The sequence below is a fragment of the Perca fluviatilis genome, chromosome 18 (assembly GCF_010015445.1).
Source record: "Perca fluviatilis chromosome 18, GENO_Pfluv_1.0, whole genome shotgun sequence".
NCBI classification, from domain to species: Eukaryota; Metazoa; Chordata; class Actinopteri; order Perciformes; family Percidae; genus Perca; species Perca fluviatilis.
In genome coordinates, this window is record NC_053129.1 from 9,319,497 (window position 1) to 9,335,107 (window position 15,611).

The 15,611-nt window shown below is 44.4% G+C and overlaps 2 protein-coding genes across 5 annotated transcripts in view; one reads left to right on the forward strand and one right to left on the reverse strand.

Annotated features, from left to right (window-relative positions):
- Positions 1–5,367, forward strand: part of LOC120547211 (homeobox-containing protein 1-like) — a 28,804-nt gene extending 23,437 nt beyond the window's left edge. For 3 of the 4 annotated variants that reach the window (XM_039782694.1, XM_039782692.1, XM_039782693.1), the window contains one exon: positions 1,823–5,367. In XM_039782694.1, the coding sequence (XP_039638628.1) occupies positions 1,823–1,966 (144 nt within the window). In that variant the 3' untranslated portion in view covers positions 1,967–5,367. Of the gene's footprint in view, positions 1–1,457; positions 1,655–1,822 lie in introns of all 4 variants that reach the window. The other variant, XR_005637038.1, reaches the window with a different exon arrangement.
- Positions 5,368–10,987: 5,620 nt separating this feature from the next.
- Positions 10,988–15,611, reverse strand: part of LOC120547212 (kinesin-like protein KIF13B) — a 72,282-nt gene continuing 67,658 nt past the window's right edge. The window contains 3 exon segments of the mRNA XM_039782695.1: positions 10,988–12,962; positions 13,890–14,895; positions 14,898–15,194. Coding sequence (XP_039638629.1) covers positions 12,712–12,962; positions 13,890–14,895; positions 14,898–15,194 — 1,554 coding nt within the window. The 3' untranslated portion in view covers positions 10,988–12,711.

Consider the following 15,611-nt stretch of genomic DNA (forward strand, 5'->3'; position numbering starts at 1 on the left):
AAGGAAAACTCGCATGAAATCACACAGAGGCTGAGAGCGCTCCTTTCACCACAATCGCACTCTGACTGCATTATGTCTTTAAATAGCTGTCCTACTGAATACAGTAATCAGGCGGCATGTCCCTTAAAAGTGGGTTTGATGCCGTTGTTCTGCCCTCCTGTGACCTCAGTTATTAACATCCAAAATAATTAGCTTTCACAAAGTCAAACTCAGTCATTAAAAAAATAGTTTTATTTACTAGTTTTTGATTCGCAATCCCTTGCATGATCATAGTATTTTTTATCCTTTTTTTTTCTACAGACAAATGTGTGCTGGTTAGAATAACATATCTAACATCATAATATACTTTTCTGGCCACGAGGAATAATTTGAAAACTGTATTTTTTTTTTTTCTCAATTGGGCGGACAAACTTCAACTCTGCAGTAAAGTCACTGAACAGATCACAATTGAACATTTGCCAAGCCTCGCCCCCATTTGTTTCTGTTGCTACACCCATCAAGCGCATATGTAGTTTACAGTGATCACTAGGGGTGGGAATCACCAGAGGCCTCACGATACGATATCATCACGATACTTGTGTCACGATACAATATTATTGCGATTTTAAACGTATTGCAATATTCTGCGATATATTGCAATTTATTACCTTTTTTCCAACTTCACATTTTTCCCAGTTTCAAATGATGTCCCCAAAGGAAAATTTTGCCAACATCGGTTTTATCTAAAGAGATACATTTCTCTGTCTGTTCATCTCACTTCAATTATATTGCTGCAAAATGGGATCGTCAAGCAGACAGACTGACAAACACATATATCATAAAAGATCGATACTTGGTGTCTGTGTATCGATACAGTATTGCCAAGAAAAAATATCGCGATACTATGCTGTATCGATTTTTTTCCCCCACCCCTAGTGATCACGGTGGCAGAGTTACCACTCAAAATTCTCAGTAATTTTTTTGGAATGGCGTGTTCTTGATTTCAGACCGTGCTAGACACTTCTGTAGTCGGTAGTTTTTACTAACTGATGATTCTGTCGGCTAACGTTGGCTCCATGAGTTGGTTGAAGACACCGTCTTCGGCTGACTTATAATGTATATGTTTTCAGCTGCCTCGTTTTTATAATAACATCCTTGTAAAAGAGTTTTTTAAATATGCACTTGGTGGCTTCATAAAGTGGTGTTACAGGAGATCCTGTAATGTGGGGTTCCTGTGTTGTAAACTTCCCAAATTCAAAAAGAGCAGGACAGTGCCGCTAACATTACCCTAAACTCTGATAGCATCCAGGAGCAAAATAATGCCCCCTGCAAATACCACTGGGGAACTACTGTAGTTAGTGAGCTAGTTAGCCATATATTGCGAAAGATTACAGTTTACATCAGAGCCAGTTAAACGCCAAATGTTTTAATTAATTATTCCCTACACTTTTGCTCTTGTGTTTTTGGTTTCGGGATAGGCTGAAGGAAGACACTGCCAGTACTTACTCCAGCCTCACACATACCACTACAACATCCATCCCAAATCCAAAGCTTGACAGGGCCTGCCTTGCCCAGTTACGGTTGCTAAGCTATGATTGGACAATTGCCGTTTGGGGAAGGGGTTTAGCGAACAGTTGGTCAGCATGATGGCAAAACCAGGAAAATAAAAATGCAGGTGGAAAATGAGTCCTATCTACAAAAGTAGAATTCACTTCTTTCTTTTTTTTTTTCTCTCTCTCTCTCTCTCTCTCTCTCTCTCTCTGTCTTCTGAACTGCACACATTCTGAATTTCCCCGCCCGCCGTTTGGTTTATCGTCTTCCTGCTCTCCCCTCCCTGTCTCAGGACGACGGCGCGGCGCACAGCGAGCACCAGGACCCCATCTCTCTGGCTGTGGAGATGGCCGCCGTCAACCACACCATCCTGGCCCTGTCCCGGACCGGGGGGGTGCCCAGCGACATCAAGACCGAGTCCCTGGAGGACGAATGAACTGCACAGGAAAACTGGATGGAGGCAGCGGAAGAGAGAAATGACCCAGGCGAGAGGGAGGAGGAGGAAAAGGAAGGAGGAGTGAAACGGGGAGCTTTAAAAAAAAAAAAAAAAAAAAAGAGAGACCAAAATAATGCTACTTAGTAAACCTTCTGAATCTGTCCCTCAGCCAGCCCCCTGCCAGCTGTTCTCTCTCTCTCTCTCTCTCTCTCTCTCTCTCTCTCTCTCTCTCTCTCTCTCTCTCTCTCTCTCTCTCTCTCTCTCTCTCTCTCTCTCTCTCTCTCTCTCTCTGCTTCCCCCCTCCACTCCCCTCCTCCCACAAAATCCGATAAAACGGTAATTCCCCCCCACCCCATCCCACCCAGTCTATTGACACAGCTGGCGGAAGTGTATATACACTATACGTCCTCTGATCCCGATGAAAATGTTCCACGGAAAACAAGAGAGGGGGGGGGGGCGATCCAGGCCTTTAACCCCCAAAACAGTGGCCGTTGTCTGGAATGTGTGTCCCCCAGGAACTCCCCCTCTTTTCCCCTGAATACACTCTCTCTCCCCCTCTCTCTCTCTCTCTCTCTCCTCACAGGATACCTCTTCTCTTCCCCCTCCTCCTCCATCTCCTTCCCTCTCCAGCCTGGTTGTCTGAGCCGATCTTCAGTCTGTCTCACCTAAGCAACAACCTCAGAAAAATAATGTGTACTGTGTATATATATATATATATATATATATATATATATATAGTTCTCAGCCACACTCTACCTACCGACGTACCCCTCAAAAATCCACCCTCTTCATTGTGCAATTCATCGGAAGAGCAGCCTCCAGCCGCCGTCTGGGGAACGATGGATGGAAAGATGGATGGTGAGAGTTTCCTTTTCAGAAAGGACTGTAACTGTCCAGTCACTGTCCTATATCTTCTCTAGTCCTCCTTCCTCAGCGGAGGGGCTTTTTGCTTTCCGACAGTAGATCTGCCGTTGGATGAAAACCTCTAAAAAAAAAAAAAAAAGTCAGCTAAAAAGAAGTAGCCTTAATTTCATACAGACGACTACACCTTTTACTTATTGCAGTACACAGCAGGGGGTTTTTTTCCCTCCCCTGACAAGGAACAGCAAGAAACGTTTTAGTATATGCATCGGAAATGCGAAAGAGTTGTGTCGAGGTTTATGTCCAACAGCAGCAGTGGTTCTAGTTCAGTTTGAGCCCACCATGGCGACTGGATATCCAATCATTTTGCCTTGGGATTTAGCTTCCCAGTGACACTATTGTTAAGTACCTGAGGCTATGAGAATCAATTTAGGGTAAATGTGATAATCAAGCAAACTTAAGCTAATCTAATAAGGGGGAATTGTGCTTTTTGTTTTTAAATGTCAATGTCATCAATGCCAAAGGAATAGACGCTCGGAGCAACAAGCTAAGCTAAGCTAAGAGGCTAAGCTGAGACTGATCTAAAAATGGTGTTCGCCACGTTCATCCAAAGCGATTTCTACTAACTCCCTTTGGCGTCCGTAGGTTATTTCTCCTCTCAGTGAAGCGCCTGGAGCCAGCGTGCCGCTGTACGTTGGGCTCGGCTCTACAGCAGGCCTGTGTCGGTTAAAGATAGGTATTAGCAGCCAGACATATAACGATAAAATACCCCTAAGCTATTTACTACTTGTTCTGTGACGCTGCCTCTTTATAATAAGCCTCAAGAATGTGCATTCAGAAGATTTTTGTTTTGTTTTTTTAAATATCAGTGCTATCAATTTAGACCAAATCCACACTGGAAATGGTTAAGAATATCAGAACTTCTGAGACGATTGTTTGTTTTGTAATTATTTCATCTATATAGCCTCAAAGGTAAAAGCACCACTTTGAAGGGAATCAAAGACATTGAAAGTGGTGATATTTGAAATAATTTCTTTCTTTCTTTTTTTTTTGCCCCGGGTGGAACTTTTCCAAAACCATCTTTGACCGGAGATGATCATGCTGTGTTCCTTTTTAAAGGTGTAGGTTTCTGGGGGGCTCACTCATTCTCAAGTACTGCTCTTCAAATTTAGCCTTTTAGAGTGAGAAAGGTAAAAATAGTAGTGACATGAGAAGATGAATAACACCCTCAATGTCTGTATGCTTAATATGAAGCTAGAGCCAGGAGACGGTTAGCTGAGCTGAGCTTAGCTTAGTTTAGCTTAGCATAGCTAGCCTGGCTCTGTCTAAAGGTAAAATTAGCTTTCTACTCCCACCTCTAAAGCTCACCTATTAACCCGTTATATTTGCTCTTATTGAAGCCATACTAAAAATTTCGTGGTTTTACGTGCAACTTTTACTCAAACTTTTTTTTTTGGTCTGGTACTTCTTGTGCCCTTTAAAAAAAAAAACTACTTTTACAGGAGATATAACGTGTTAGTGAGCTTTTGAAGTGCTAGTAGAAAGATATTTTCACTTTTAGACGGAGCCAGGCTAGCTGTTTTCTCCTGCTTCCAGTCTCTACGCTAAGCTAGGCTAGGCTAAGGGCCGTTTTGCAGTCGCCGCAGCCGAGCTAGCGCGCGCCAACGTGACGTCAAAGCGACGCAGATCTCGCTGGCGCGCCAGGATTCAATTTTTTTCCAGCGGCGCGCGACAAAGCGGAAACGTGGAAGCATGGACGAGTTTGAGGGTAGCCGGATGCCAGGACTCTGAGTGACTGCAAGTCTCTCCTGTAAACTTCCCGGGTTAAGAGGAGTTCTTTTATGGCGAATGAAAGGCTTGATCCGACGAAGTAGGTCATCGAATCAAATCGAAGCATTGACGTCAACGCGGCTGCCAGTTCTGCCATTCCTTTCCCTTTTTCTTCATCTTCCAGTCCGTAGAAAGAGCAACGTCGGTAGCCTCTCCTCATTAGCGCCACCTCTGTTCAGGAGAAGAACTGCAACTAGCGCCGCGACCACCACGCGCGAGTGTAAATAGTCACGGCGGCTCCCATGACGTCACTTTTGCGTGCGACAGGTCGGCTGGCGCCGAGTACACCGCACGTTGCGCGGCCGCCTCCCTGTAGCTTCATATTTAGCGTACAGACGTGCCGCTGACAGTGGCGTCACTCTTCTCCTCGGACTCTCAGCGAGGAAGCAAATGAGCACATTTCTGTGTGTCAGACTATTGCTTTAAAGGAACCCCTGCCTGAGGGATGGTTTTGGAGAACCGGGAACTATTCCACAAAGCAGGAACTCTTCATGTACTTCCTCATGTTTTTAGATAGTCAAATACGGACATGAATGATGTTCTACATAATCTGGAATCTGTATCCTGCTGGTAGAAAGGCTCCCAGCCCCTGGGCTCTAGTCTAGTGAAGCTCTATTTAAATCTTTAAGAAATCGCTCCTGCGATTCCAGTGACTCCGTACTGGGAACTGTGTTTCAAAAAGAAAGGGTTGAAAGATAAAAAAAAAAAAATATGTATTTATACTCGTTTTTTTATGGTAATGTACAAAAAAAAAAAAAAAAGAAAAGAATGACGTATGTTTTTTGAAATGAAACATGCTTTTATTGTTAAATTAATCCTGCTTTTTAATTTCTCCCGGCTTATTTTCACGTTATCATTTCAACTGTTGTCTTTGTTGTTTTTGTTTTAATTGTGTCGTCCCTTATTTGACTGAACAACAGTCCCCGCCTGTGTCTGAGGTAGTAAGCTATTTTGTGAAAGATGAAAACTGATGCACCTTATTTGGAATAAGAAGCTTAAAATGTGACCCCCCCCCCACCACCACCACCACCACCACCTGGAGCTTTGCTTTGAAACGTCCGATACACTCTCATGGGGCTGGTGGGAATAAAACCCCCATGTCAGGACAGCTTCTCTCTCACACCATGTCATATTTAACTGTAGCCCCCACCATGTGCTGTTCTCACCGCCACTACCAAACTCCGTAGGGAAATGTAGTCCTTCTAATGTTGACCCTCCTCTTGCCAAGTGGGAACTCCTAAAATATGGATTAGAGAAATGACTTGACTCGACAAAAAATAGACTTAAACTCTGACTTGTAAGTTAACGACTCGAGACTTGACTTGAGGCAGGACGACTCGGACGACTTGCGTGTATTCATCATTTCTTTGAATGTTAGCTGTTAAAAATAATAATATTTAATGTTGTCACGTATCTGTCTTAACTATCAAGTATGCTATAACAGCGGCAGCAGCGGCGCAAACTGTGACTCACGATTGGACGACTCCAAAAGCTCCCCGGTATGCGGTTGTCATGATTGGATGACAACGCGTGACATCAGAGAGCCCTGATGAAGCCTCATCAGTGGGACCAGAACCGCCACAGTGGCTGCGTCCGTGCCACCGGGGAATCCCTTTTTGGATTTTACATCTACACGTAACCGAGCTGGATTTGGGACCTGACTTGCCTTTAAAGCATAACTCTCGCCAAAATGGAACCTAGGGTCTCTTTCTGATTGTACCCGAGTCAAACTTTCGTTTAAAAGCATAGTTAGGACGGAAGCGCCACTTTTAACCCTCTTGTAGTCCTTCCATCAACCTTTTTTTTCACTTTTTTTTTTTTTTTTTGCTTTTTTCGACATTTTGTCATGTAAAAATTTTCTTCTACACATTTTCAGCACTTCTACGTCCCATATTTTCTGATAGAAGACAAAAATTTAATGCGGGTCAATTTGACCGATCGTTTTGGGTCAAATGGCCTTTTGAATGGGAGTGCTAGGGGCACCACTGTGATCGCATCAAAATCACTATTTTTAAAACCCTAAGAAGGCTCGACCCAACATGAGACTTTGCTCGAGGTATCACCAGGGGCTCTACACATGGACTCAGCATCGACAACGTTGGTTGTGTACCCACAGTTTACTAAAAAGAAACGGCTCAATTTAGCGGTTTGTTTTTCCGCTCGCCGCCATCTTGCCAGTCAAAAAGAGTCGAGACTCCGAATGCAACGTAACCGGGAGGAGAGTAAAGATAATTTGTTGTTTTGTCGTCGGTGAAAAACAAGTTTGACCTTGTCGTTGAAAAAGAAGCCTCATATAAGAATGCCATTTCCTCCTATGGAGTCCGTTCATTCGCATTCGGAATGACCCTAGGTTGCATTTTGGCGAGAGTTGCGCTTTAACTAAGGACTCAAGTTGACATAACTGACATAACCTCTCGACTTGACTTGAGACTTACTTGAGCTAAGATGACTTGGTCACAACACTGCCAGGTCCCGACTCCATTCAGGTTTGTATGAAAATCCAATGCCGAGTTCCATCTTGTTCGGTTGCCATACTTTTAAAATTAATAGAAACGATGATGCGATTTGGTGAAATGTATTCCGGATCTGGAACTGTAAAAAACAACAACTCTGAAATGGCAGAGATGGAACCAGGGGGCTACGTCACTGTAAGTTTGGCTACTGAAACCCAAACCTCTGAAAAAAAGACAACGTTTTAATAAGTAGAGCTGCTGCGCAGCAGGAAGTCCGGGCCAGGGTTTCTCAGGAGGTAACCCGGGTGATCATTGTTTGTTCTTGGAAGTTACCGGTGAAGTATTTACAGCCACTGGCACTTTCGGTAATGAAAAAAATGAAAAAACACTTTCCATTCTGCTAGAAAGAAAATAGATAAGTTTGGACTATATGTTTCCTATATATTTTTCATGTGTTGTGCATCATATTTTTTGTTTAATTTGTTAAAAGGAACACGGCGACTTATTGGGACTTTAGCTTATTCACCGTATCCCCCAGAGTTAGATAAGTCCATACATACCCTTCTCATCTCCGTGCGCGTTTTAACTCTGTCTGACGTCCCCACAGCTAGCTTAGCCTAGCACAGATCCTGGAGGTAACCGGCTCCAACTAGCCTACTGCTCCAAATAAGTGACAAAATAATGCCAACATGTTCCTTTTTACATGTTATGATTTGTATAGTCACAGCGTGTACAAATAACAAGGTCACATGAGACACAGCCGTCTTCTAACCGTATACATACTGGGAACTATATTCTCAGAAAGGCGAAGCACTGCTACTTGGGCGGAGTGATTAGCGCAACAGCTGAAAAAAGCGCCTTCGTAGGGATACAGGATGATAACATTACAGGGGATACGTGGAGCCTGGGAACAACTGCAGTAGTAGCGACCACCCTATTACTACAGTAGTCCTCTAAAAACCTAACCGAACACGCAGCCGCAGCCGCAGGTGATCCACTTTGTCCTGTCTGTACTATCGATGGGCTGGCCATAGATTCATCCGGTCGGCGTTTTTTGGGTTGGAATTCTGTGAAGCCTCATGGTATTACCTGGCCTCCCCCGTTTATCGTAGCAGCTCTTTACAATACAGCGAACACCCATGATTGGAAACTATGCTTTTACTGTCTAGTAATTGTTGACTCTGTTACTCCAACTCTGAGCCAACTCCAGGCGAACTCTCTGCTCCTCACCACAGGGCTTCAGGTGCTGCTAGCAAATCACTCCGCCCAAGTAGCAGAGAGTAGCAGTGCTTCGCCTTTCTGAGAATATAGTTCCCAGTTTATATACAGTTAGAAGACGGCTGTGTCTCATATGATCTTGTTATTTGTGCACCCTGTGACTACAAATCACAACATGTAAATAGGAAGATGTTGGTGTTATTTTGTCACTTATTGGGAGCAGTAGGCTAGTTTTGTTAATTTTGATAACCGATTTGATATTACCGGCAAACATTCTTTTTCTATTTCTTTCTCTGGAGTTTGGTGTGACGTTCTCTCCCCATGCAAAGAATATTGTATGTTAGAAATAGTGAAATAAGTCGTGTGTGGAAGGAAAAGACTACAAAGAGTGCATTTAGAGATTATCTCAGTATAAGACACTTTTATGAATAAATGAATTGCCTCAGTGTTTGAGAGATTGGCCCAATTAGCAAGAACACATTTGAATCCAGTAGTATTTAAATGTTTTCGGGACGGAAGAAAGAACCCTCAGGTGCTCAAAAAGATTCTGTGCTTTTTCCAAAAGAAACCTGGAAACGGGAATCTTTATAACGTACTGACATCTGAAACAGGCTTCCGCCCAGTGTTGTGCGTACTCCAGTGGTAGTGCTTACTCTGAAAGGGGGTGTCCTCCCGTGGTGTGTCAGGGTCTACATGTCCTTCTGTGTCCCCCGCCCCCCCCCAGTGGAAACACCATCCACCTCATCCCAATATTAGCTCTGAGAAAGCGGACTGAATGCTGTTGTATCAAACTCCAATCTAGTTATGTTCAAAATTACTGTATTGCCCATTTCAGAATTTAGTGCCTTTTTTGGACAGTAGACTGTTCTGTAATTAAGATGTAGTATATAAACATTTTTTTGTACAGTTTCTTTGTTCATTTTTTTAACTTGTGTTTATTTTAGTATGATATATATATATATATATATAATGTACAAGAGAATAAAGCTATATCAATGAGACTTTTTTTCATCTTCTTGGTTACAAATGTGTACGCAGATTCATCACACACTGGTTGACAAGAGCAGAATGAAATTTATTTAACAATATAAAACGTTGATTTTTGCTTTTCATTATCAATGATTCTTAATCTTTAAATAAATAAAGCGTTCAGGCATTGTATAAAATATCTTATTTACCAGACGCAAATGTTCTACTGAATGCGTTCCAAACAACAAAATCCCTCAAGTATCCCCATACACACAGTATAATTAAAAACGTGATCGTGAAAAAAAAATAAAAATAACTGCCACACATTATCTCTAGTTAAAATGAAGTCACTTCCAATCAATGTTGACACACTTGCTCGGACACAAAGCTGATTAAAAATGTTGCAAAATTTCAGTAGAATTTCTCCGTAAATGGAGTGCAAGTTCTTTTTCTAAAACGGCAAAAGTACATTCAAGAGCTGAAAGAAGCTCCAGTGAAATCGGCAGCACATCATTTGGTGGTACGTCACCAAGGCACGTTGGCTGAGCAGTAGTCGTAATATTTCAAGGCACGAGACTAAAATAAACAATACCAATAGGCATAAAACAAGTTACAATACTTGGAAGTCCATCCAAACATGCAGCTGCATAATACATTTTGAACAGTAGAAATATGAGCGCAGGTCTTGCGTAACCTCACAGTGTACTGTAGAGTAACCCAGTCAACTTTAGGTACTTTTAACATTCAAGCCTATATGCAAATATACGTTTGCCTGGATTTTGAGATAGTCCTTTGATTGTAATCTGAGCCACTGGAATAAATCCATTTCAAACTGTCGTATTGGTCGGCGTGGAGGTGGTGCGGGGCTACGTTGGTTATGTGGAAAATGGCACCTTCTGCTACACTAGCCCATAGAGTCTGACTAGGGCTGAAATTCACTTTGATATCTCGTCGCTCCTCGGTTGAACCCATAGACCAGTGGTTCCCAACCTTTTTTCCTTGGTGCCCCCTCCTACTTATGTCTAAGAAAAGCTGAGCCCCCCCCGAAAGGAGTTATGAGCACTTTTACGTTTCTCCGCCATGTTTCATTCAAAAAAATAGTGATGCCGTGGCGGCAGGAAAGACGAGGACGACAGCAGCTACCAGCTGACCTGATGACAGCAAGGGTCCCAGGTTAAGAGGTCCCGGAGGTTTGGCCTACTAAGTAGCCTGCCTACAATTTTAAGCGAGAACAAAAATATATAGTTTTTATACAGACTTTTGTACACATTATATATATTCTAGTGTATTATCATAATTTGTTAAACACGTGCAAATATTTTTTTTTTTTTACCTCAACCGCAAACCAGATAAAGATTGGCACACCACCTGTGATCTTTGCCACCCCCCTAAGGGGCGCCCGGACCCCAGGTTGGGAACCACTGCCATAGAGCGTTAGTATATATGTCAATGGTTAGTATTAGTGGACAAAGCATCCGGTTGGGCGAAGTGCCTTAAACCTGCATTCTGTCTGAATTCCAGCAGGGGGCGACACGTGGGGCTGCAAAGGGAGTTCGGTTTCTGTAGAAGTCTGTGAGAAAGTGACCCACTTCTCACTTGATTTATGACCTCAGTAAACATCGTCATAATGAGTTTATGGTCTCAATCGCTAGTTTTAAGTCTTCAGCGACACAGAATGATGTTCATTTTTTGAATTATGGTCTCGTTGATTTTAAAATCGGCGATAAAGCACGGGGTGTTTTAGGGCGTGGCTGTGATGTGATTGACAGTTCGCGGCCTGTCTTATATGTAATATAACTATGGGACAAATATATTTCAAACCTAGCGAAGCTAAATCTTAACTCGAATTATGTAGGCTAGCTTTCAGCAGCAGCTGCATCCAGATTGCCGGTGAACGCGTGTGACGTAGAGTGTAAGCCGCGTTGCCAACTCTCAGCTAACGTCACAGTCAGATAGCGCCCAACAGTCTACGGCTCCTCCCTCACTCCTCCCTCTCGTCTAAAATCGTCACATCCGCAACCAGGATGGCTGCGCCCGTAACGGCAAACTCGACGACTCGCAGCGGACCGCCACAAACCAACGGGTGACGTCACACGTGCTCGGTCCACTAATATTAACGGTCGATGGTTGACTGTAAATATTACCGTGTCTCTCCCGTGCTTCCTCGGTGGGACGGATCGAGACGCGAGGAAAGGAAGCGAGTGGAGGAAACGTGGAGGCAATTTAAGGGAAGTGAGACTCAGCCTAGGTAGGTCGATGCGGGTGGAAGTGTCCCGTCGGTCCTAAGTCAGAGTGGTAGTCTTTGCTGGAGTGTTAAGCAACCAGCGGTTGCCTACTTTTTGGGCCTAAGTGGTGGTGAACGCTGGACCTTAGAAAGGCAGGGTCAGGCGTAGACCACCCATAGGTCGGGGTGTTTGACGGGGAATCTACTCTAGTCACGAGAATAGTCAATAGTCGGTTGCACCTTCATGCTGAACCTGGGTGATGGTGTAGGCATCTCATTCTAGGGCCTGCTTGCCATTTGACATGAAGTTAATTACAGAGAAAAGGTTATTTGCCTTGACATACCTAAAAACATTCCTATTTTCAGATAAAAAAAAAAAAGGGTTAGGGTAGGATACAGTCCTTTAACAGATGAGTGATGAACATTTGATGGGGGAGAGCCTTCCCCCCCCCCCTCCCAACAGAGGAGCGCAGACTCGATCATCTTGAGTTGCCCAAACTTACAGTAAAGGACCAGATCCAGTGGAGCCTTTAGTCCATCGACCCAAATAAAATACTGTATTGTCACTCTTTCTGAAAGCGGACCCTGTAGAGCTCAACAGTGACCGCCCGCTTTTTTTAACGGCTCTGGTTCCGGAAGTGTTTTCCCCCCATTCAATTCAATTTCAAAAATTGCTTATATGAAGAGTTTTAAGTCTGGATCCAAGCCAACTAGCAACGAGAGCAATCGTGACTATTAAAGATTTGATCTGGCACAAAAAAAAAGAAATTTTGAAAACGGCAAAAAAAAAGGTACAAGACAGTGTAGAGAAACTATCATAGACTTCAATGGTAGAAGCTCGATCTAGTCGTTTCGACCAATAACAGACGTCGCTGTTACGCTTAGGATTGTGGGTAGTGCCGTTTTTCTCCATGAGATCGTGAATAAAATGTGTTTTTTCTTGAAATAAGGTTGATTTAATACGGATTTCTAGCTTTTACAGGAACATAAACCTTTGTTTCCCAACCTCGTAGCTCGTGGTCAGTCTGCCTCGGATGGTTTAGACGTTATGGCTCATAATCAAAATCCTTATGGAGAAAAATCAATGGGATGTTTACGTCCGGAACCACGCTGTTGAGATGTATAGTCATGTCAGCCAGTTGCTGCATGCGTTTGTCCAGCGGTGAGTCATTTAGCGGACAGCGAGCCTCTCAGGTGTTCCACGACTTGCGGTTCTCTCCTCTGCTGCGGCCGGGCGCTGCCCCACCGCCTCCGCCTTTGGCCAGCGCGGTAAGGGCTGCCAGGTTGGGGCTGGATCCAGACAGGTTGGCGCTGCGCCGCTTTTGCTGTTGGCGACGGCGCTTGCCGCTGGCCCTGCTCACCCTGTCTGGCCTTATCAGCACGCCGTAACCAGGGTTACAGTGGAAGTAGTGCTTGCCGCACACTGAGCCGTCATTCTTCCCTGGAGAAAGACAGAGGAAGGGTTTGTTTGAGATTCTGAGTGGCGATAAAACTAAGTGCAATGTATGTGAAGAATGCAATGAGGTAGAGATATGGAGAAAATAGAGATCGATATCGATATTGTGGCAAGATTGTAGGGTACAATCGGGGCTTTCACAAAACTTGATAACTGATCATTAGTAATGTGGATACAACGATTAAATGGTTAAAGGCAGTCCCTCCAGAAAAATGTGATTATGCGATCGCCTAATTCAATACATAATCAGCCAAAGTCCGTATTTTATGCGGGGGGGGGGCCCGCATTTTTTCAAATACAACGCAATTTCCGCGCAAAATATTTTTTCGTTGCAAAAAAGTCCCATATATCTTAGCAGAAAGTTGAAAAGTGTCGCGTTTACTTCACACGAGAGCAGCCATTTTCCCCTGTTGCCATGGGAACGTTACGAAGCGACGTAATTACGCGACGTGAACATCATGGAAAAGCAGGGTGTTGGGGGAATCACTTATTTTTCTCTCTTTTTCATCAAAGCGCAGTTTTTGCAAGTTTCCGCAATTTCATCGCATAAAATTGCATAAACATCCCGCATGTTCCATCGCATTTTTTTAAGAAAACGTGGCCCATAATCAAGGATTTTTGCCCGCAACGATCACAAAAAACATTTTTCTGGAAGGACTGTAAAGGCAAACAACAGAACAGCTAGAACAGTCTGGTAAGAAAAGTACATCACGTTACTGTAATGCAGCCGGTTAAACCAGGGGGAGACATCACTTCTTTCGGTCATATTACCATATTAGGATATCCAAAGTTAAGACGATATCTAGCCTCATTTATGGATATCGATTTTAATATCGATATATTGCCCAGCCCTACAATAAGGTCAATTAAAATGCATCAAGTAGCGACAGGATTGGGAGCTGTTCCACTCACCTGCTGGTACCTCCAGTTCCACTCCCACCCAGGTGCCCTCTGCAAAATCGGTGGGTCCAACGTAACGGACGGTGCCGCTCTTGTTGTTCCCCACGGTCACATACTCGCCTTCTTTTAACCAGTCGGGGAGAACCGCAGCAGCGTCTCCTTCCTCAGAGTCGGAGATCATTTCCTGGTTTTCCATTGGCACGGAGAGGTTAAGTCCCGCCCCCAGGCTGCTGGCCCGCTCCGCCTGCGCAGGCTTACCCTCCTCCTCGCCCACAATACGCTGGAAGGACCGGAGGTCGGAAGACTTCACTTTCTGGATCTTGAAGGGGTTTGCCACTGAGGCATGCGGTTTGGAAGGCGGAACACTGGACAGAGAAGGAGCTGGGGCCGCGGTGGCGTTCTTAGACGTTGCGTTGGCAGGTGCTTCCTGTCGGACTCCTTTAGTGGTTGAGGATGAAGTCGGGGCGGAGGCGCCATTTGAGTTGGAGGCCTCAGAAGTGGCTTGTTCTTCGGACAAAGATAGAAGAACCAAATCTCCAGACGGGGCAGGAGCTGGAACCAAGACTTGGCGCACATCTGGCACCAGGTTTGGGGCCGGATCTTGGGCACTGTTGAAGGGTTTTTGGTCGTGTTTGGGCTGCCGTGGCTGTGGCACGGTTGTATCAGACTGACTTTGACCTTCTCGTGGAGACGGTTGCGTCGGTGGTTCGTAGCGGAGCGACGGTTCAGCTTCGGTCTCGTCGGTGGCAGCTAGCTCGAGTTCTTCTGTCGGAGGGGTTTCTGGTTTTGAGTGGTCTGCTTGTGAAACGTCCGTCCGTTTGGTTTCCTTCTCTGGCACTAACGATGAATCTTTAACTGGCTCTGATTCGTCGAACTGTTCTGATCCGATATGGTCAGTAGCTGAGTCCTGCTTTTGTTTGATCTGGCGTAGCGCGTCTGATTCGGCACCTGAATCCGGCTCTTCACGCTCCTTCAACTTGACTGACGGAGACTGGTTTGGTTCTTGTCGACTTAGGATTTAATTGAATCGGACCACGATACGTCGTTACGATTCGAGTCAGATTGTGCCGCTTTATCGTCCTCTTCCTCTTCATCTGGCACCGTCTCGAAGCCGTCGCTTCTGCTGCCGGATGCCGGAGGCAGGTCCCAGCTCAGTGTGTAGACGTCCGACAGCGTTGCCGTAGATATGCACGTCGACATGTATCCGCTCGATGCTTCGCTCGCCGGGCTGTGGGTGGACTCTTCCGTCTCCGGGAGGGGCACGGATCTGGGGCTTTCTGGTTGGAGGTCGGGAGGAATGATTTCCTCAATGGGAACCTAAGAGGGAAACCATGGCAACGAAGGTATTAGGGACTCAAAAGGCAGCAAAAGGCTGAATCCCTGTCTGAAATGTCAGTTCCCAAAGCTAAGTCTTAAGACCACCTTGAAATGGACTAAAGGATTTTTGAGGCCGATACCGATACAAATATTTGGTGATTTAAAATTCCGATATTCCATATTATATAAAATAATGATAATGCAGTTTAAAAATAAACTTGTTTGTTTTATTGTCACAACAGAACAGAGGAACACCAAAATATATTGAAGTTCTGATAAATAAAATGTATAAAAATACAAACTTAAGATATGAAACTTAAAGTCCCCAAAGAGTGCTGCCAACAGGGACGTTGCAGAGCGCCCTCTGGTGGACAAACTATGCAATGCCAACGCTCATAACATGGTTGAAGGGGATTT